At 42.6% G+C, this 21599-nt stretch overlaps 1 protein-coding gene across 1 annotated transcript in view; it reads left to right on the top strand.

Moving 5' to 3' along the window:
• Positions 1-16027, top strand: part of LOC145400295 (uncharacterized) — a 28373-nt gene extending 12346 nt beyond the window's left edge. The window contains exons 2-3 of the mRNA XM_080272860.1: positions 13728-13896; positions 15224-16027. Of these exons, the coding sequence (XP_080128986.1) occupies positions 13728-13896; positions 15224-16027 (973 nt within the window). The remainder of the gene's footprint in view (positions 1-13727; positions 13897-15223) is intronic.
• The last annotated feature ends 5572 nt before the right edge of the window (positions 16028-21599 follow it).

The following is a 21599-nucleotide window of genomic DNA, read 5'->3' as shown; positions in this document are numbered from 1 at the left end:
TAACTGTGGGGTGACCCCCCCTGATGTAATGAGGCATGTTACAGGGTGCAGATTTGAAAGATGCACTTTTAGGTTTTGGTTTCATGTCGATGTGACAAATTTGAAAGAAGTTATGGCAAAAAAAAAGATTTATTTATTTATTTATTTATTAATTATTATTATTATTATTTTTGCAGTTTTTGGCCCTGTAGCCTGTGCTTTGCCTCAATATGGCCCAAAATGTCATCATCCCTGCGATTTTAGTAAACATAGCACCAGTAGTTTTCGCGTAACGTTGTTAACAGACAGATAGACGAACACATAAAAATAGAGTGAAATCAGTACAGCGACATACAGGGAAAGGTCAGGGTCAGAGGGCAAGGTCAACTCAGGTTTGATTCGATCGGGACTAAACATGGTGGACGTGCTAAGAGTCAGGCAAGAGTGAAGAGGTCGATTTTAAGAGCAGTCAGTGGCAGGTCACGGTCACAGGGCAAAGACTGATGTTTGACCCTTAGTGCGGTTGGTGGGCGATGGTGTACAGCTGTCAAGTTGCTCATTCCTGTTTAACAATTCATCCATCAAAGCCAGTAACTCATCCACCTACACTTCATTCCTCCATCCACCTTATCCAGTTATCCGTTACTTCATCCGCACTTCCGTCCGTCCATCCATCCACTTATTCCATGTTCATCCCAATAATTCATCCATCCATCCACACCGAAATCCGTAAATGAATCGAGTTAAAGTGTGCAAAAAGGTAGGGCTGATTTTCTCTGACCCGATTGTTCTGTGTACACTTTCCACGCCGCACAGTTATACCAACGGTGGCCACAGAGAGAGAGAGAGACAGAGAGAGACAGAGACAGAGACAGACAGACAGACAGACAGACAAAGACAGATTAGCTGATGAAATAATGATGAAACTAGGGCGATAATAAATGAATATGATAAAGCTCGCGATCCGACGGGAGAAACTGATGGAATGAAAGAAAGGCTGATTGCAAATTGATGAAACGCTGTTATTAATGACAGGCGGACGTGATTAAACTGATGATGGAAGTTGAGGGGGGTGTCATTTGTGTTTCATTCCTATTACCTCCTGACGATTTTATTTGTCGTGGGAAAGACACATTTACGGTAACTGAGTGGGTCAGATACAGCCTTCATTAGCCCTTTCACCCATACAGTGCTCTTTGAAGTTGAATAAAGTCGTCCGGCAGCAGCAAGAATACATGAAAAATGTTGTCCACGGGGATAATGAAAAGTGGAAGAGAGCGGAATGATGACAGAAAGTTGAAGAGCTGAGGATAGACACCGATGAACAGACAGAGAGGTTGGTGAAAAACAGATAAATAATTGGTGACACTAAACTGATAAAAACCGAAAGAGATAAACCCGATGATGGAAATAATAGACATGCTTAAAATAGAAACTGGTAAGACGAGTAAATAAATAAATAAATGAATAAACCGGAAAAAATAAGACTGATGATGGAAATAATTGACAGCCTTAAGATGGAAACTGATAAGACGAAAAGAAACTCAGTGCCTTCCCCACGACAAGGTTCACTGTAGTTTTTATTTCAATCAGAACACCACCAGTCAACTTTAATCAACTTAGGAAAGATCTCAAGCAGTGAGAGAATGATTGAAATCAACATCTAACCCATCCAGTTTTTAATATAAACATCCAGTGGTAGGAAGAGTAAAATAAATTCCATCATACAGTGGAGAATGGATGATTGAAATGGAAATACTGATGACTTTAGGACGACTAGCACATAAGCCTGTCTCTCATTACCTCCCACCCACTTATTTCCATCCCATGGACACATTTTCCTCTATGTATTTATTTCCTTTTTTTTGTCCTGTTTTTTCCTATCCGTTTTTCCTCTTGGGTCCTTTCACCACTTACCTGCTTTCCTAGGTGGTCCGATTTTCCTCTTAAACCTATTATTGTCCCATTGAACTTACCGTTTCCTCTTTTCTCCTTTGGATCTTTATAGCCCATGACCCTATTATCCCCCCAGTGGTTCTCCTTTCCTCCATTGACTTATTCCCTTATGGACCTACTTTCCCCTTTGGACCTGTTTTCCACCATGGGTCCATTTCCCTTGATGGACCAAGTTTTCCTCCATTGACCTAGGGTTTGTATGGACCTGTTTACTCCATGGACTTATTTTCTCCGTGGACCTACTTTCTCCATGGGGGCTTGTTCTTCAGGACGCTACATATCCACCCGCTCATCCACTACGTCCCCCTCCCACAAAGCCCACCCACACCACCCACTTGCCCGACCCACCCACTCTACCCACCCACCACATCCCACCCCACCCACTTCGCCCACCCTTCCCTTCCCACTTTGCCCGCTTCCACCCAGTGTACTCGCTGGCTGCATTGACGCCGCCTCTCATCCTGCCGTCCCACCCACCCACCTTCGTCCATCAATTTACCCATCAGGCAACTAAGCCAGGACCACTAGAAGATGGATGACTTGCATTGGTGTATACACACACACACACACACACACACACACACACACACACACACACACACACACACACACTAGATAGATAGATAGATAGGTAGATAGTTTATTTTTCTATTGTACCGGGTTTTGAATACAGAAACAATATAAAACCACAGATATACGCGTCTGAACATTTCAGGATCATAATCGGTAGTCTACAAAAATAACACTCATCAGAGGAGCATCAGCAGGAAATAATAAAACTTAAACCAACAGAACAAATTAAGTACAGTGATTGTTACCTGTATCTAGTTTAAGATTATCGTGATTGGTCCTACACGTTGTATCACAGGAGTATCGGAAGGTAAAAAGCTGCTCTAACTTGCAAAAGCCAAATAGTTGTCTAATATTGCTTGAAACTGAACATTCTTCCACAACATGTCTCTCTCTTAAACACACACACACACACACACACACACACACACACACACACACACACACACACACACACGAAGGAGCGAGGGAGGAAGATGAAGGTAAGGAGAGGAGCATTTTTTCTGTTTTCATTTTCCTCTCATTCCCCTTCTTACCATTCCCCCCCACCACCTACCTCTCTTCTACCTTCCTATTCTGCCTTTCTCTTCTCGTCTTCCTTCCCCTTTCCCCCCCTTCCTTTCCTCACCTCCCCCCCTCTTTTCTCCACATTCCCCCTTTTTTTCCCCTCCCCTGCTCTCTCTCTCTCTCTCTCTCTCTCTTTCTCGAATCAGCATGTCATCGTCTGACCGCATTTAAAATATTCGCGTGCAAAAGTGTGACATGGGCAAACAGAAAGTGAACAGGTTAATTCCTCCAGTGCCAAGACTTTTCATATATACGGTGTGTGTGTATATATATATATATATATATATATATATATATATATATATATATATATATATATATATATATATATATGTATATATATATATATATATATATATATATATATATATATATATATATATATCCACTCCAGGTATACTTTATTCACTTTAAGTATGCGCAAAATTGCCATCTTTCTGTCTTGAGTGATGACCCGTAGCAAGAGATTAATGCTAGAATGTGATGCTAGTCACGAGGAAGCGTTAAGGAAATACGTAGAGCCGTGGTATCGTCTTCAGGAAGTAAGCTGCAAAAGGACGATAATAATCTGTCAAATTAATATCGGTGAACTATGGGCGGAGATTTTCGTCATTCTGCAGCTTATTATGCTTCCGCCCAACGATGGTGGAGGAGGCATTAAGTGACTGGTCTGTCAGTGCGTTGGTGCTTGCGTGTATGCATGTGGGTCCGTGCGTCCGCAACACTCTTGTGGGTGCGATGTTTCCAGAACCGATGGACGGATTTCCACCAAACTTTTGTTAGTGATGCAGTATGAAGAGAAGATGAACTGATTAGGTCAGCTAGGTCAAGAGGTCAAAGATCAAGGTCATATGGAGTCGACTTAGTTTATCCTTGTGGGTACGATTTCTCCTGAACTCTACAGTTTTAGAACAAATTTTTGTTAATGACAGTATGAAGGGACGATGAACTGATTAGGTCAGCTAGGTCAAGGGGTCAAACGTCAAGGTCATTCGACTTAATTTATCCTTGTGGGCGCAATATCTCCTGAACCCCTCGACGGATTTTGACCAAACTTTTGTCAGTGATACAGTATGAAGGGACGATGAACTGATTAGGTCAGCAAAGTCAGGGGATCAAAGGTCAAGGTCATATGGGGTCGACTTAGTTTGTCTTTAGTCTCATTTCAACCCACAATGAACCCTGTCATGAAGGTTGTATGGCGTGTCCTAGCGCAAGGATTAGCGGAGGCATACCAAGCGATGCTTTACGTCGACAACCCGGTGTCCGAGTTTCTTGGCGATTCATTAATTTTAGGTAACTGATTGCATTGCTCATTTAAACGTTGTAGTAGGTTTGAACGAAAAAGAAACATTACAAATAAATGGAAGTATAATTATGCTTCTGATCAGCTGTGGTGGAGACATTAAGTGGTTGGTCTGTCTGTCCGTCCGTTCGTGCATGCATGGGTCCTTGCGTCCGTAGCACTCTTGTCGGCGCAATATCTGCTGAACCCATTGACGGATTTCCACCAATATTTTGTCAGTGACGCAGTATGAGGAAATGATGAACCATTTAGGTCAGCTAGGTCAGTGGGTCAAGGGCCAATGTCATATGGGGCCCACTTAGTTTATCTTTGTGGGCACGATGTCTGCTGAACCCCCTCGACGGATTTCAACAAGACTTTTGTCCGTGATACAGTATGAAGGGGCGATGAACTGATTAGGTCAGCTAGGTCAAAGTCATATGGATTTGGGTGCCATATCTCCTGAATCCCTCGACGGATTTCGACCAAATTTTTGTCAGTGATGCAGTATGAAGGGACAATGAATTGATTAGGTCAACAAGGTCAAGAGGTCAATGGTCATGGTCATATGGGGTCGTCTTAGTTTATCATTAGTCTCATTTCAACCCACAGTAAACCCTGTCATGGAGGTTGTATGTGAAGTCTGTGTGCAAGGCTTGGCGGAGGCATACCGAACGGGGCCCGAGTTCTTGGCGTTTGATTTTATGTAGTTTAATGGTAGAATAATACAGTACTACAACTCTACATACTTTCCGTAATACTTCTTCGTGACTAGCTCCATATCTTAGTGTAAATCTCCTGCTGTAGTTCAGCATTCAAGTTGGAGGTATGGCAGTTGAACGCGTATTTAAAGTGAACATAGTATTGATAGTTACCCCCAGCGTTGTTATTTAGGGTCAGTGTGGCTTGGATGATTAACTCCTTCACTGCGATGGTGTATTTTTAGCTTAGTTCGTGTCATCACCAGACGGACATTTCAGCTTAGAGAGAGAGAGAGAAAGAGAGAGAGAGAGAGAGAGAGAGACCCCTCGCAGCGTTTGTGCTAATGAAGGCCGTAGTACTTAACACCTTCACGTAAAAGAAAAAGGAAAACAGCTAAAAGAAACAAGAAATCTTGTCCTGAGCTGTAAAACGTCTACTAAAGATTGGAAGACTAAAACGAAAGAGGAGTCATCGAAGTGAAGGGATTAGAGAAAATATTGAGAAGGAAAAAAAAAGAAGTCTACAGGTATGAAGAATAAAATTTAAGAATCCCCATCGTAGCGAAGGGGTTGTAGGAAGTATAAAAAAAAAATGTGTGGAGGGAGAAAGGATGAAACAAAAGGGGGTTCATCGTAGTGAAGGGATTTGAGGGAATATTGAGAAAAAAATCCAGAAAAAACCGTTTGGGGGAACTAATGCAGACAAGAAAAGAGATAATGTGAGAGTAAAGGAATAGAGAAAAACAGTGAACGGGGTAGGGAGGGAGTTAGATTAGCCTGTGTGATAATGAAAGAAAAATAACAGAAAAAAAATCCATTGAAGTTAGGAGGAAGCAAGAGATGGAAAAGCAGGAAGTAGATCAAGGAGAAACGAAAGAAACGAAAACAAACGGATAGAAAACGGAGGACCAGTGAACGAAAGAAGACGGTAGACTAAAAAAAAAAAAAAGCGATGTAAAAGGAAAATAAACAGGAAATGAAATAGACCGAGACAAGGAGAGGAAATCTGGAGGAGGGAGGAGGTAGGGATGGAGGTAAAGTTTCCTCCTCTCCACGTTACTTGCGTGGAGGAAGGAGGGAAGGCTGGTCAGTTTCTCTCCAACTCGCAGTAGTAGAGGAACAGTATGGCGTTCATCGTTCACTCCCTTGTTCACTTAGTTCTCCAGGTTGGTGGTGGTAGTGTGGTAGGGAGTGATTATGTGATGGTGTGGTAGGGTGTGGTTATGTGATGGTGTGGTAGGGTGTGGTTATTTGGTGGTGTGTTAGGGTGTGGTTATGTGATGGTGTGGTAGGGTGTGGTTATGTAGTGGTGTGGTAGGGTGTGGTTATGTGATGGTGTGGTAGGGTGCGGTTATGTGATGGTATGGTAGGGTGTGGTTATGTGATGGTGTGGTATGGTGTGGTTATGTGGTGGTGTGGTAGGGTGTAGTAATGTGGTGGTGTGGTAGGGTGTGGTTATGTAATGGTGTGGTAGGGTGTAGTAATGTGGTGGTGTAAGAGGGTGTGGTAATGTGGTGGTGTGATAGGGTGTCGTAATGTGGTGGTGTGGCAGAGTAGGCTATGGTGATGGTGGCATGGGAGTGTGGTGATGGTCGTCTGGTGGTGGTGGTGGTGGTGGTGGTGGTGATGGTCATTGATGGTGGTGGTGAGGGTACGGTAGTGGTTGTGTGGGGTGTTGTGTGATAGTTTGTAGTGGCGATGATGTAGGAGCGTGTGGTGATGTTGGTGTCGTTGTGTGTGGTGTTGTTGTGGTAACGTGTGGTAGTGGGTGATGTTTGTGTGGTAGCGTGTGGTGGTGTGTGGTGTTGGTGTGGTAGCGTGTGGTGTTGGTGTGGTAGCATGTGGTGGTGTGTGGTGTTGGTGTGGTAGCGTGTGGTGGTGTTGGTGTGGAAGCTTATGGTGGTATGTAGTGTTGGTGTGGTAGTGTGTGGTGGTGTGATGATAGTGGTGTGGTAGTGTATGATAGCGTTGTGGTGTGTGGTGTTGGTGTGATAGTGTGTGGTATGCGGTGGTGTTGGTGCGGTTGGTAGTGTGTGGTGATGGTGTTGTGGTGGTATGCAGTGGTGTTGGTGTAGTGGTGTTGTTGTAGTGGTGTTGGTGTAGTGGTATTGGTGTAGTAGGGTGTGGTACCGTTGCTACACCCGTGCACATAAGCCCGAGGAGGTTATGTGTTTGGTTCGGTTTGTTTGTATTTTTTGTTATTCTCTTTCTGTGTGTGTGTGTGTGTGTGTGTGTGTGTGTGTGTGTGTGTGTGTGTGTGTGTGTGTTTTGTTAAGGTAATGGGAGAAATATTGAATGGAATTGCACCAGAATTAACGAAATGACAAAGAACTATTAGTACAACGGGGTATTGATTTTTGGCCATAAAAGGTCTTAGGTCAAGGGCAAGGTCAACTCAGACAGTTTCGATTCGATATTGACCATACTTGGTGGAAGGGTTGAGGTAAAGGAAAAGATGTAGTGATTCAATTTATAGAGCAATCGGTCTGAGTTAAAGATCGCAGGGCAAGGTAAAAAGTTCGACTCTTTAATACTTTTGACACGATTTTGATCAGACTTGGTGGAAGGGTTTAAGGTTAGCCAGGGCTGAAGTTTTTAGTATTTAGAACATTAAGGCAACGATCAAGTTCACGGGTAAGGTCAACTAACACACGTCTGATTTGCTTTAAAACGATCGTGGTGGATGGATTTGCGGTCAGGTGAGATTGATTTTTAAAGCAATCAGTGAAAAATCAAAGTCAAAGGATAGGATCAGAGGTTCATCTTTAAACCGATTTCAGGGCGCAGGTGTTGCATTTTCCTTCATGTTGTGGTAGTGTGTGGTGGCATTAGTGTGGTAGTGTGTTGTGGTGACGATGCTGTGGTAGTGTGTGATGATGTTGGTGAGGTAGAGTGTGGAGGTGGTGGTATGGTAGTGTACTTACTGTATGTGGTGGTGGTAGTGTTATAGTGTGTTGTGGTGACGATGCTGTGGTAGTGTGTGATGATGTTGGTGAGGTAGAGTGTGGAGGTGGTGGTGTGGTAGTGTACTAACGGTATGTGGTGGTGGTAGTGTTATAGTATGATGGTGGTGTGTGTGGTGGTGGATTGGTAGTTTGTGGTGGTATTGGTGTGGTAGTATGCGGTGGTGTTGGTGGAGGCAAGTGTATGATGATGGTGGTGGTGTGATAGTGCATGGTGGTTGTTGTGTGGAAATATACTATGTGGGTGTGGTGTGTTAGTGTATGCTAGTGTTATAGCGTATGATGATGGTGGTGGTGATGTGGTATTGTGTGTGGTGGTGGTGGTGGTGATGTGGTACTGTGTGTGATGGTGGTGGTGATGTGGTACTGTGTGGTGGTGATGTGGTACTAAATGTGATGGTGGTGATGTGGTACTAAATGTGATGGTGGTGATGTGGTACTAAATGTGATGGTGGTGGTGGTGATGTGGTCGTGTATGCTGGTGGTTCAATAGTGTATGGTGATGGTGGTGAAGGTTATGGTGATGGTGGTGGTGGTGGTAATGATGCTTATGGTGGTACGGTAATGTTGTGATGGTGAGTGTAGAGGTGATGGTGAAGGTAGTGGTGGTGGTGATTGTGGTGGAGGCGGTGTTGATTATGATGGTGGTGGTGAAGGTAGTGGTGGTGGTGACGGTGGTGGAGGTGGTGTTGATTATGATGGTGGTGGTGAAGGTAGTGGTGGTGGTGGTGGTGAGGGTAACGATGGTAGTGGTGATTATGTTGGTGGTGAAGGTGGTGGTGAGGGTAGTGGTGGTACTGGGGGTGGTGAGGGTAATGGTGGTGGTGCTGGTAAGGGTAGTGGTGGTGGTGGTGGTGAGGATAGTAATGGTGTTGGTGGTGGTGGTAGTGGTTTTGGTGGTGGTGAGGGTTGTCCTGGTGGTGGTGATAGTGGTGGTGGTCGTGAGGATGGTGGTGGTGGTAGTGGTGGTGATGGTGGTGGTGAGGGTAGTCTTGGTGGTGGTGGTAATGGTGGTGGTGGTGGTGGTAGTGGTTTTGGTGGTGGTGAGGGCAGTCTTGGTAGTGGTTGTGGTTGTGAGGGTAATGATGGTGGTGGTAATGGTGGTGGTAATGGTGGTGGTGGTGAGGGTAATGGTGGTGGTGATGTGGTGGTGGTAATGGTGGTGGTGGTAATGGTGGTGGTGGTGGTGGTGAGGGTAGTGGTGGTGGTGGTGAGGGTAATGGTGGTGGTGGTCGTGAGGGTAGTGGTGGTGGTGATGTGGTGGTGCTGGTGCTGATGGTATATGTGGATGAAGTGTTGATAAAGTAAGTGTTGCGTGAAGCTTAATGTTTGCCTTGACGCCACACGTGTTGGCGATAAGCATTGTATATACCAAGCCTTCTCGAATCACCCACACCCTCTGAGCCCATCATCCTTCCAGCTTTCATTCCCTTCAGGTCAATGACATATTTACTATTTTATTCCTACCATTTCTAGACGATTGTATTGATGTCAGGATAGTTTCTTAGAATTGGAAGAATTAGATGGTGGTAGGTGGTGGCAACCATCATCCTCTCACTTGGTGTAGTGCTACCTGCCTCTTCCTTTACCTTTATCGTTCTTTTTCTGTGTCTGCCCTTCTCTTTTTGTACTTCTATCGTCTTTCCTGTCACTTATCAATCTTCTTTCTTTTTCAGGTAGCTTTACATTGAATGACAACCCTACTGGATATTTGTAAGCCAGGAAATATACAACGCTGGGTGGAGAGCATATGACCAACACATACGTGTTCCCTACGTGTCAGCAAGTGGGTTGGCGGAGGGTTAGTGCCCATCCACGTAAAACAAACACAAAGACGAAAGGCCACCCCTTACGGGAGTATGGCGTCTGGCTATAGGTAGACAGACAGATATAGTATAGCCACAATAACCGTTTCATCAATACAGGTCCTTCTTGAGCAGAATGAAATAGTCTGGTGGCAGCAATAATAATAAAAAATAAAAAAAATCAGCAAGTGCGACCGTGGCATTGAAAAGTTTAATGGACTGATCGTGACAAAAATCAATCGGGTAATCATACTGAAGTAACGATGAAGCGTTAAAACTGTGATGAAATAATGTTAAAAGACTTGGACACACTGGTGCGGTAGTATTTAATGTACACCGTATTTATCTCTTCAGTCACACGACGTTATTTCATCGGTTAATTGCTTTTATATCCAGACGAGGTTAATTGTTTCTATATCCAGACGAGATTAATTGTTTCTATATCCAGACGATTTTATTCAGATTAGGATGGATTGTTTGGGACCGAATACAAGCAGTTTCCTAAAATGAATAAAATCGTCGGGAGGAAGCAGAATAGGACGAAAAATGCGTCATCGGATTGAAGGATTTAACCCCTTCACTTCCATGACATTTTTTTCTTTGGTATTGTATTTTTGCAACCACCAGACGATTTTATTCAACCCTGTGAGATGTATAGTGAAGGGGGTAGTGGAGGCTATGATTTAACCCCCTCCCCAACTTCCTAAAATTTCTAAAGCTGAATGAGATCGTCTGGTGGTTGCAAAAATGAAACAGAAAATACATCACTGGACTGAAGGAATAGAGCAGATGGTAAACACAGCAGAGAGTCAAACAGCTCATCGCTCTGCTGAGTATCCTGCTGTTTACCCCCACCCCTTCACCTGGATGGAGGCTATGTTTTAACACTTGTCTCTCCATTGGCCGTATTCTCGTTGCCATAAACCTCGTACTGCCTCCTCCTTACCGATTTATTTTTCCATCGTACACCTCGCTTTCTCACACAGGCAGGATACAGTATCAGTTTAATATCGATATAGTTTGCACCAGTATCATAATTTGAGGGGATTGTTGGGGTGTGCTGTGCAAGATAAATCGCTCAGGAGGAGGTATTAGGAAATCTCGGTGGCCAGCTAGAAATACTGCCCTATCTCGAGGTAGCTGGTGGTGCATCAGTCATCTCGTCCAGCTCGTAACTGGAAGAACCCGAATCTGATTTTCCGACTGGTCAGACTGGTGGAATCAGTTTGTTTTCTAGCCCTTGTTCACGCAGCAGTATAACTGGGGACCTAGATATAAAATTGACTGTTGCGGGTTGTGTTCCAGGAGAATATTAAAGCAAAAAAATCTGTTATCTGCCTAAATGGTCCGTGCAGTCGATAGGTGTTAATATAAGTCTTCTGTCTGTTCTGTCAGTCTGTTTGTCTGTCTGCCTGCTGGATGATCAAGTTTATGGGGGTGTTATTATTGACTGGAAGTGGATGTGGTGTACTTCTTGCAAGGACACATTAATAAATAATATGACAGGGCTGCAGTCGAGAAATACGATAATTAGGGAAGAATTGCTGAGCATGGTGGAGGGGTGTGTTGTAGTGAATACCCATCTAGGACATGTATTCAATCAATATTTTTTGTAATGTGCTTGTTTGGTGTGAATGTTACAAAACTTTAGCCACACATACTGGTAATTACATCTTCCATCAACAAATTACATTGATTATATACTGTATATTGTAAGCTACACAGACCATGGTTGGCGTCGAATTATGTTACTGAAAACTTACTTGCACTGTCAAACTTCAGACGGCAGGCTTGGTTTATGGGAATTTGTATTATAGGATAAGTCGATAGTAAACTTAGACTGTGTGGTAAGTTTATAAACAATATGGTAGCGTTATTTTGTAATATGTAAGTGCAACCTCTAAGATATTTTTATTCAGCTTAGGAAAGAACTCTAATATGGAGGGGGTTAAGTTAAGCTGTTTCTAAATTTCCTAGTTAAGTCTGTGGTAATATCACTGAAATCGTATGGAGTGAGCAAAAATACATTGGAACATACGACACTCTCAAGGGGTTGAAGTGGGATAATGATAGTGGTGATGGTGGTAAGAGCAGTTCTGGAATAACAAGTAAGGAAAAGGAGTAATGATAAAAATGTGAAGGCATGGATCAGAAACTTGGAAGCAGACGAAATACTTGGAAGGTAAACACACAAATTTATAGTGCTGAGCGAGGAATGAAAAGGTTGTTACTATATGTTTCTTTGAGGGATAACAGAGTCTCATATATAGGTTGAGACGAAGTAGGAGATTTAAGTACAAGTAGTAGTAAAAGTGGACATGGACAGATCACGTCCTACATTGAACAGATCAACAGATGGATAATGACGGTAACGGCGTGGCAATCTAGAGATGGAGTAGGAGTAGGAATTAAACAGAGAACGAACTTTTCATTTGACACCTAATTGTATGAATAGGTCAGAATGGAAAATGGCGTGAGAGACCTTTCTTCGTATGGTGGGTCGTGAGGGTGATGATGAATGCAAGGATATTAATTGTGGTGGTTACTGTGAGGACTGTGTTGTTTAACTGGACCAATAACGTGGTATATTTACATTATCTGATAGGCCATTTTTCCCCCCACCCCTCATGTGTTACTGTTTATGGCAGCTGATTACGTGTTTTTATCAGCTGTACCCGTCACGTGCATTTGTTTTTATCTCATGGACCTGACATGTGCTTTTACTTTTTATCATATTAATTTGTTCCCAGTGTTGACGTCTTTCATATTATATACTCGTAGTTGTCACCTTCAGATGATCTTTGTGTAGTCATGAGGAAGACTTTCGTAGTGAAAGGGTTAGAAACAAACCTCATTAAACTCCCTCAATATGAAAGATGAAAAGATAAATATAAAGTAATGGTCAGGAGGTAGCCAGAATGAAACAAACTCCTTACTGAATGGGTTACTTATACTGTTTTTACTTTAACTTGCCCCAAAGCTGCCATCTCCCCATCCTGAATACTGAGTTTTAACAATAGATTAACACTGATACACGTAACGAGGAAACACAATTAAAAAAAAAAAAGGTAGGGCCGTAGCATTGCTATTTTATTCTGCTTAGCTACTGTACGTGAAATAAGCAGTAAAAGTAAAATCTGGGACATGTTAAGAGTGAATTTAGTGTATATAATCACCTCTCTGTTTACATTTAAGCGACCACTGAGCATTTCCCTTTACATTGCAGGGTTTGGTGATGGTAGGCGCTGCTAGTATACCATCTAGGTGAGTCTGCTTAGTGTTAATTATTAAGTTATTCCTTCAGCAGTTACTTTGTTCAATCATTTTGCATTTTTCTCTTTTTATTCACATCTCATCATCTTTTGCCAGTATTATATTTGATGGTTATGTGTGTATGTGTGTGCTTTAGGTGGTTTTTGTGTCTGTTTGCATCTTTTATTACTGCCAGTTTTTATACAGTATAGCCAACCCTCATCCCATCAGTGTATTTTTTCATCAAAATATCTATCAGTCATTTGTTCCTTCATTGCCTTTGATTCATTCACACATCTTACCCTACATCTGCCCATTCATTCATTCATTCATTCATCATCCATCATCTGTTCATCCATCCATCCATCCATCCATCCACACTTCTTCCTTCCTTCCAATCCTCCATCCTTACCTCCATCGATCGATCTGTCCACCCATCGATCCATCCATCATCCATAATCCATCTATTCATCCATACTTCTTCATTCATTCTTCGTCCATCCATTCATCCATACTTCTTCAGTCATCCTCCATCTATCCATTTATCCATACTTCTTCATCCATCCATTCATCCATACTTCTTCAGTCATCCTTCATCCATCCATTCATCCATACCTCCTCCAGCCATCCATCTATCCCATCCCCCCAGCTTCGAGTGCCCGGCCCCCGGTAACTATTCAGTGGCTGGCAGCTGCGGGACGTACATAGAGTGTGTACAGGAGCAGGATGGTGTACTAGCCCCTATCCTACTATCCTGCGACCCCGGGATGGCCTTCTCACCCCTCACGGCTACCTGCATGGATCGGGGCATGGTTAAGGTATGGAGGGATAGAAGGATAGGTAGAAATATGTGGACAGAAAGGAATGGATAGAAGGAGAGAGGGAGGGATAGAAGGATAGGTAGGAATAGGTGGGTAGGGGGACATGAATGGATAGAAGGAGAGAGGGAGGGACGGAAGGATAGTTAGAAATACGTGGATAGAAAGGAGTGGATAGATGGAGAGGGGGAGAAAGAAGGATAAGTAAAAATAGATAGATAGACTGAGATGGATGGATAGAACAGAGATAGAGATGTGGGGTGAGGGATAGGGGAACTGAGAGAGGTAGATGGAGAGATGGAATGTAGAGGCAGATGAATGGATGGAACAAAAAAGGGATAGGGTGTGGGGTAGAAAGACTAAGAGGGGTAGTTGGAAGGATGAAAAATACAGATAAGGGATAGAGAGACTGGGAGAGAGAACAGTGGAACAGAAACAGAAGGATTAGGTGAGTGACAGACTGATAGAGGGAGAGTTAGGGATAGAAGGATCAGGAGAGATAGATGGAGAGATAGAATAGTGAGACAGAGGATAACAGAGACTGGATAGAGGGATAGCTTGAGGAATAGACAGAGTGGGAGAGATAGACAGATTCATAACCTAGGCAGATGTGGTGACGTAGTGGATTTAGAGAGACTAGGTAGATGTTGGTTAGAACGTTTGTATAGAAAAGATAAAGGGATTAAAGAATATGGTGAAAGAGATAGGTAAGTAGCAGAAGAGGAGACACGATAAATTATACGTATGGAGAAGGGAGGAAGAGATACGTTGAGAGAGAGAGAGAGAGAGAGAGTTATAAAAGAACTGGATCAAAGGAGAGGAAGAGGGGAGTACAAAGAAAAATACCGGAACGAGCACTGTAAAGAGAAGGGTAATACCAAGGATAGGAGAAAGGAGAAATATTTGAGGAAAGGGCAGCAAGAGGAGGAGGTGAAGGAGGGAAAGGCAGTAATAACTGGAAGAAGGAGGATGAGAACGGAAAGTAAGAGCTAGAAAGAAAACTGGGAGGGAAGAGGTTAAAATAGACGGCAAGGAGAAATTTTGAGAGACAAAGAGCTACAGGTAATGAGAAAAAAAAAATGTTAGGGTGGGAGAGTAGTGGTAAATAATTATATACATTAATAATATATATATAGTAATATAGCATTATTATTATCAATAATGATGAGATACTGAAACATTCAAATTAATAATGAACTATAAATTTACGATATAAATTGTAATAGTTACCCATTAATTATTTTCGTTTTCTGTGGAAGAGCATGAAAGAAAATTCAAAATATTCGTAAACTAAAGTATTTCTGTCTTCGCTGGGCCGGGACTCCAGGGTTGTAATGTGAGTGTGCCCCGGTCTGGGAAGGTACATGAGGCGGAATTTGACCACCTGTGCGGAGACACAAGAAACCAGTACGTGTGTGCCAACTGCAGAACGCTAGTGAACTGCGTGAACGGGAGAGCGTATCCAGTTTCGTGCCAGGAGGGAGAGTACTGTTACATGGACAACGACAAATTTGGTGGGGGCGTGTGCCACCCTGACCTGCCTAAATCCTGTGTGTGCTCGAAACCTGACGTATTCTACCAGGACGAATATGACCCCGGGACATTCTACGTCTGCGATGCCCTTGGTGAGACGCAAATGCACCACTGCCCATCCGGCTACATATTCGACCGCCAAGCCCTCGAGTGTCGCAGCGAATCTGGTTTGCCCACCTGCTCGCATCCGGGAACATTCGCGGTGGAGTCGGATTGCAGCAGATACTACGCCTGCATCGTAACAACGGAGGGCTGGCTGCAACACGAATTCAAGTGTCCGAGTAACAACGGAACTCAATTTTACAACGAAATTACTGGTACCTGTGACGATCCATGCTCCTGGCCCGAACCATATTTTGAGTGTAAGGAGGAGGGCCGCTTCATGGACCCCTTGGATTGTCGTAGCTTTTTCGTGTGTACCTGGGACCAGGACACTATGAAGTTTCGCAAGGTACAGCGGCGTTGTCCTGAGGGGTACGAGTGGCAGCAGGTGTTGCGTACCGGCATTGGGCTGTGTACTGTCATGGTGAGCCACGAGTGTACCGTCCTTAGTAACACTCGTTGTACCATACCTTCAGGCCTTTGTAACTCTCCCTAGGTAACTGTGCCTTACCTATTTACTTCTGTATTTACTTCATCATTATGGTACCCCCCCATAGACAGCGTTACCATCCCTCTCAGCCATTGTCCTGGCCGTAGATTGCAGTACCATACCTTCGGACCGTTCTACCTAGTCCTAAATAATTGTACCATTCCTTTTAGCTTCTGAACCTCCTTGTCTAGCTTCACCTTTACTTTCGATCCTACCTCTTCTATCGCACACCTTTTGGCCCCGTTCTTCATCATTATACCATTCCTCTTGAAACAGTGACCACATCGCTAACTGCATCGTACATGCGAGTCTTTCTACCTCTGCTGCATAGCCTGTTTTACCCTATAGCATACCTTTTGGCCTGTGCACGTAGTCTATAACAACTGTACTGCTTTTCTTTGCACCTTCACGTCGATCTTTTACACCGTCTTGAGCAATACACACTGAGTTTATGATAACCCAAGCTAACTAAACTAAGCTAAACTGACTCACACTAACTAACCACTGAGACTTAGCTTGCCCTGCCATTAATATTGAAGCTGGCTGGAAGGGTTGTGATATAAATTCGTTATTTCGGAAACCCAGGCGTGTGAAAGGGATTATTGACTAGCTGTACCCTCCCTGCCAGCCCCTGTACCTCACCCTTAACACATGTACGTTTCCATGTACCCCTCGTGTAGGCTTAGACATTTATTTATTTATGTGCTCTGTAATTTAAGCTTTTATTTACGTAGGTTTAGTTATTTCTATATTTATTTATTTTACATATCCCTCTATCTGTCTGTCTATCTGTCTATCTATCTATATCTATCTATATATCTATCTATCTCTATTTTTCCTGCGTGTTGATGTAGCTTTACTGTTAGTCCTTTACTTATCTGTTTGTTATTATTACTATTATTATTATTATTATTATTATGTTCATTTACTTGTAATCAGGGCTGTCTGTCTTTGTTTGTATTCCCTTTCGCTACGAACGGCCTCTCCTCTGCAAACTAAATCCGTCAGGCAGAAGCAAGAAGAAAATACCTAGATACTCCTGCCTGTGTCGTTCTAGTGTGGCAATAATCCATGTGATAAATGAGTTAAGAGTAATTATCCTAAATATTTAACCGCTGCACCACGAGGACAGGATTATTCTTATGTTTTACCTATTCTCAGATGATTTTAATAAAGTTAGTAGAAGCTCTTAGTTGATAAAGGGTTAGTGAAGGCAGTATCTAAGTCCTCAAGTCCCCCCTTAGTTGTGTAAAGCAGGTTAGTCCGTCCCGTGCATGAGGAAGGTGTCGTCTTGTTGAAAGAGTTAAACTGGCTTCCTTATTTTCGAGAAGTGTCAGTGGAATAAATTAGTCTGTCGGCAGCAGGGATGAAGTAAATTATCGTACTGAAGGAATAGACGCTTCAGGTTACTTATAAGGGGTTTGTGGCTCTATTCATTTTATTTGTGGCCTTATAGAGTATTTTATAGAAACATTTAACTCTTTCGCTGTGAATGATCTCTTTGAAGCAGAATTAAATGCTGCAGTGGCTAATAAATAAATAAATAATAATGTCATCGATGGGTTCTCTAGTGAAGGGTATCTCTTGTTAAAATAAATCTCATGGTGGTAAAAAATAAAATGAAAATAAAAGCTGTGGTACTGCAGGTGTTATTGCAGGCGTTATTACAGGTGTTTTTGCAGGTATTATTGTCGGTGTTATTGCAGGTGTGTTATTGCAGGTGTTCAGGTGTTGTCCTTTCACTTTGACGATTCTCTCCAAGTTGAATAAAACCCTCAGGCTGTAGAATGACTGTACAGGTTTCTCTCTCTCTCTCTCTCTCTCTGTCTCTCAAGAACGTGTGACTAAAGCAAAGTAAATGTCATCGTACAGAAAGGGTTATACTGAAGTTTATTTCAAGGTTTATCGTACATTTGTTTATTTTTTATTTATGTCCCTCGTAGTAACTTGTTTATATTGACGTCACCGGTGCTTGTTTGTTTGTTTGAGGTGTTGTTTGAGTGCTTTACCAGAGAGGAAAATTATATGAGTTACCCGTGCTTAATTGATTCTTGTTGCTGTTGTTGTTGTTATTGTTGTTGTTGTTTTAAGCACTGGCCTCATTTTTTTTTAAATAGCAAGTAGGATGATGATTATGATGACAAAAATGATGCTGATGATCTTTTTGATAATGATGTTAAAGCGATACTGCTAATGATGCCGATAATGAAGATGTTAATGATGATGATGATAATGGCGATGTTGATATTAATGATGTTAATAATAAAAATAATGATAATGGCGATACTGATGATGCTGATAATGACGGTTTGTTAGTAATGATGATGATGATGATGATGATAATGACGGTGTTGATATTAATGATGTTGATGATGATGATGATGATGATGATAGTAGGAGATGTGTGTTGTTATAAAGGGATGAAATAAATGGAACTGTGTGTTATATTCTATCATGACCTGAGACACTGTTGTGGAAATTGATAGATAGATACAAAAATAGACTAATAGACTGGTGGATGGCTGGACGGATGGGTAGGTAGATGGATAAATAGATAGATAGACAGAGACAGAGACAGATAGGTAAATAGATAGATGGAGAGAGAGAGAGAGAGAGAGAGAGAGAGAGAGAGATGGATTGATGGATGGGTAGGTATTTAGATAGACTGATAGATGGACGAATGGATAGATACAAATAAATAAATAGATAGGTAGGTAAATGGAAGGATAGATAGATAGATTTATGGTCTGAGAGATAGATGTAGAGAGAGACAGCGATGGACAGGCAGACTTACACAGACAGACAGACAGACACAAATGGATAGATAGACATATGAACAAGTAGACAGATAGATGTTAGTTTCATAAATAGATAGACAAGTGATGATGATTGATAGATAGATGGAGAGTTAGATAAATACATAGTTAGATAGATGGATGAAGGGATAGATAGAAAATTAGGCAGCTGGGATGGTAGATATACAGAAGAGCAGTGTGATGAAGGTAGGCAGATAGATAGAAAGAAGGATAGATAGAAATAGACAAGAGTAGATGAATAATTTGATTGTCGTAGATAGAGGGATAGAGATGATAGCAAATAAGCTAAATAAAAACATGAGGTAAACGAATCAAAAGAGCTGGATAGAATAGTTCGATAGCGAGACAGAACAGATAGATAGATAGATAGATGGATAAAAAGGTGGTAAATAGGAGAAAATAGATAAATTATTGCTGATGTGCAGACAGATAGATAAATGAAATGATAGATAGACGAAAAACAAACAGAAATGGATAGATAATCAATAGACAGAAAAATAGACGTAAAAAAATGAAGTAGGTAGATAGATAGAAATATATTAGCAGTAGATAGAAGGTTGATAGATAAAACGCAGTCGTGTGCCGGCCGATAGACACACATCACCCAGGCTCCTGTGACTCACCCAGCTGCATAAAATCGTCTAAAATCGTCTGGCGTCAGCTGGAATAGAATACTAGAGTTGTGCCGATCACGAGTGGGTTTTCTGAGAGGCTCGTATGGCACGCTCAGCTGAATGAAATCGTCTGACAGTAGCTGAAATATGAGAGAGTACGCACCATGAGAGGGTTAAAGACACAGATAGATAAAGGGACGGTGGTAGATAGATAGAGAGAGAGAGAGATTGATTACGATAGACAGATAAACAGAAATGCTAGAACGTGGTTAAAAGGCGTTGGTTTATATAGGAGTGACGTGAATGGGCGTTGATAGCATAGGAGAGAGAGAGGGGGGGGGATATGGACCAATTTTACTCTATTTGTAGGCTTGATTTGACGCTTTAGTATTGAGTTCTTGCCGACGCCAGACGATTTTATTCCGTTCGGGAGATTGCTTTCTGATCGGGTGAACTTACGTTTTCATAATAATAATAATAAAACCGTCTTTATTCGCGATATTAACCCCTTCATCCCGAGTACGTCATTTCTCCTTTATTTTAGCAACTGCCAGATGATTTGAGGTGAGGAAGAAGGCTTAGAAGTGAAGGGGTTAATGAAGGCTATGTCTAACCCAACCAGTCTCCCCTAAGGTGAAGAAAATCGTCTGGAGATCGGGGGAAGAGATTAAGAGGAATAAGACAAGGGATGTCTGTGATAGCCGCACCCACTCCTGCAATATTCTAATGGGAAAGAGATCATTATTTACTGGTTATAACACTTACATGTCACCTTTTTGGCTCATAGACCATCCCATGCAGCTAACATACCCAATGCTCTGCCTGCACGTTTCATATTTACGGCTGTTTCTGTACGACGCAGATACTCGGTCCAATATTACTCTTGTATTGCCTGCTTCTGGGTGTGTATGTACGTCAGTATGTATGTATACCCCCACCTCTCTACAAACCCTCATATAAGACCGGGACCATTGTGAGTGAGTGAGTGAGTGACACAGTGAGGAACAGACTATATTTAGTCGCTCCTTTCTATGGGTGTGGTAAAAATAAATCACAGGACTCTCCTTCACCTTCCAAACCCTTCGGCCATGAGACGTACAGGCAAATGGAAGAAACGCCTTTGCTGAACTGAAACACATTTTATGGGAACGACAGAAAGTAGTACAAAAAATAATGATTATGTATTTTTATTATATATGAAAATTTATGGTAAAAACGTACCGTATGTCACTTAAATCCTGCGATGAGGGAGAGAGAGAGAGAGAGAGAGAGAGAGAGGTGGAGGGATGGAGGGAGGAGGGGTTGACCTTGAGGGAGAGTGTAGGAGGAAAATTTGGAGGTGTTTGTATAAGTCAGGGTCCCTCCTCCTTCTTCCCTCCTCCCTTTTCTCTCCATCCTTCTTCCTCCTTCTCTCCATCCCTCCTCTCCCTTATCTCCATCTCCCTCTCTTTCTCTCCATCCTTCTTCCTCCTTCTCTCCATCCCTCCTCTCCTTATCTCCCCTTATCTCCATCTCTCCCTTTTTCACTCTATCCCTCCTCTGTCTCTTTATCCTTCCCCCTCATTGCCTCCATTCCTCCTCCTCTTCTCCATCCCTTCTCCTCAAACTTCCCATCCCTCATCCTACATCTCTACATTTCTCCTCCTCCTCCTCCTCCTCCTCCTCTGTTTCTCTTTCTTCTTCCCTCCATCCCTCCTCTTTCTTTTCTCCATCCCTTCCTCCGTTCCATCCACCCTTCTTCATCCATTCCCTCTTCCCCGTCCCCCGTTCCTCTTTCTTCTCTCTCTCTCTCTCTCTCTCTCTCTCTCTGTCTCTCTCTCTCTCTCTCTCTCTCTCTCTCTCTCTTCTTCCTCCTCCGTCCCTCATTTTCCCCCAAGTCCTTCTCTTCTCTCCCCTCTCCCACCTTCCTCCCTTCCATTACCACCTCACCGCCTCCAGTACAATAACATCTTTTCATTCATCTTAAGTGTTATCCTTGCATCCTCCTAGACGTCTTGATTTTGCTTAAGAAAGACCTGTGGCAGTGAAGGAGGTAGGCACTGGGAGAAACAGAAGCCCTTTCAGGTTGGCGACATTTTTCTTATATTCTTGCTACCACTGGACGATTTTATTCAGCGCTTGGGGGGGAATGGCTTGTTAATTAGTCAC

This window comes from Coenobita brevimanus, chromosome 1, assembly GCF_032717465.1.
Source record: "Coenobita brevimanus isolate Jiangsu-jjx chromosome 1, ASM3271746v2, whole genome shotgun sequence".
NCBI lineage: Eukaryota > Metazoa > Arthropoda > Malacostraca > Decapoda > Coenobitidae > Coenobita > Coenobita brevimanus.
Note: the sequence above shows the minus strand (reverse complement) of the source record. Positions and strands in the feature narration are given on the sequence as shown.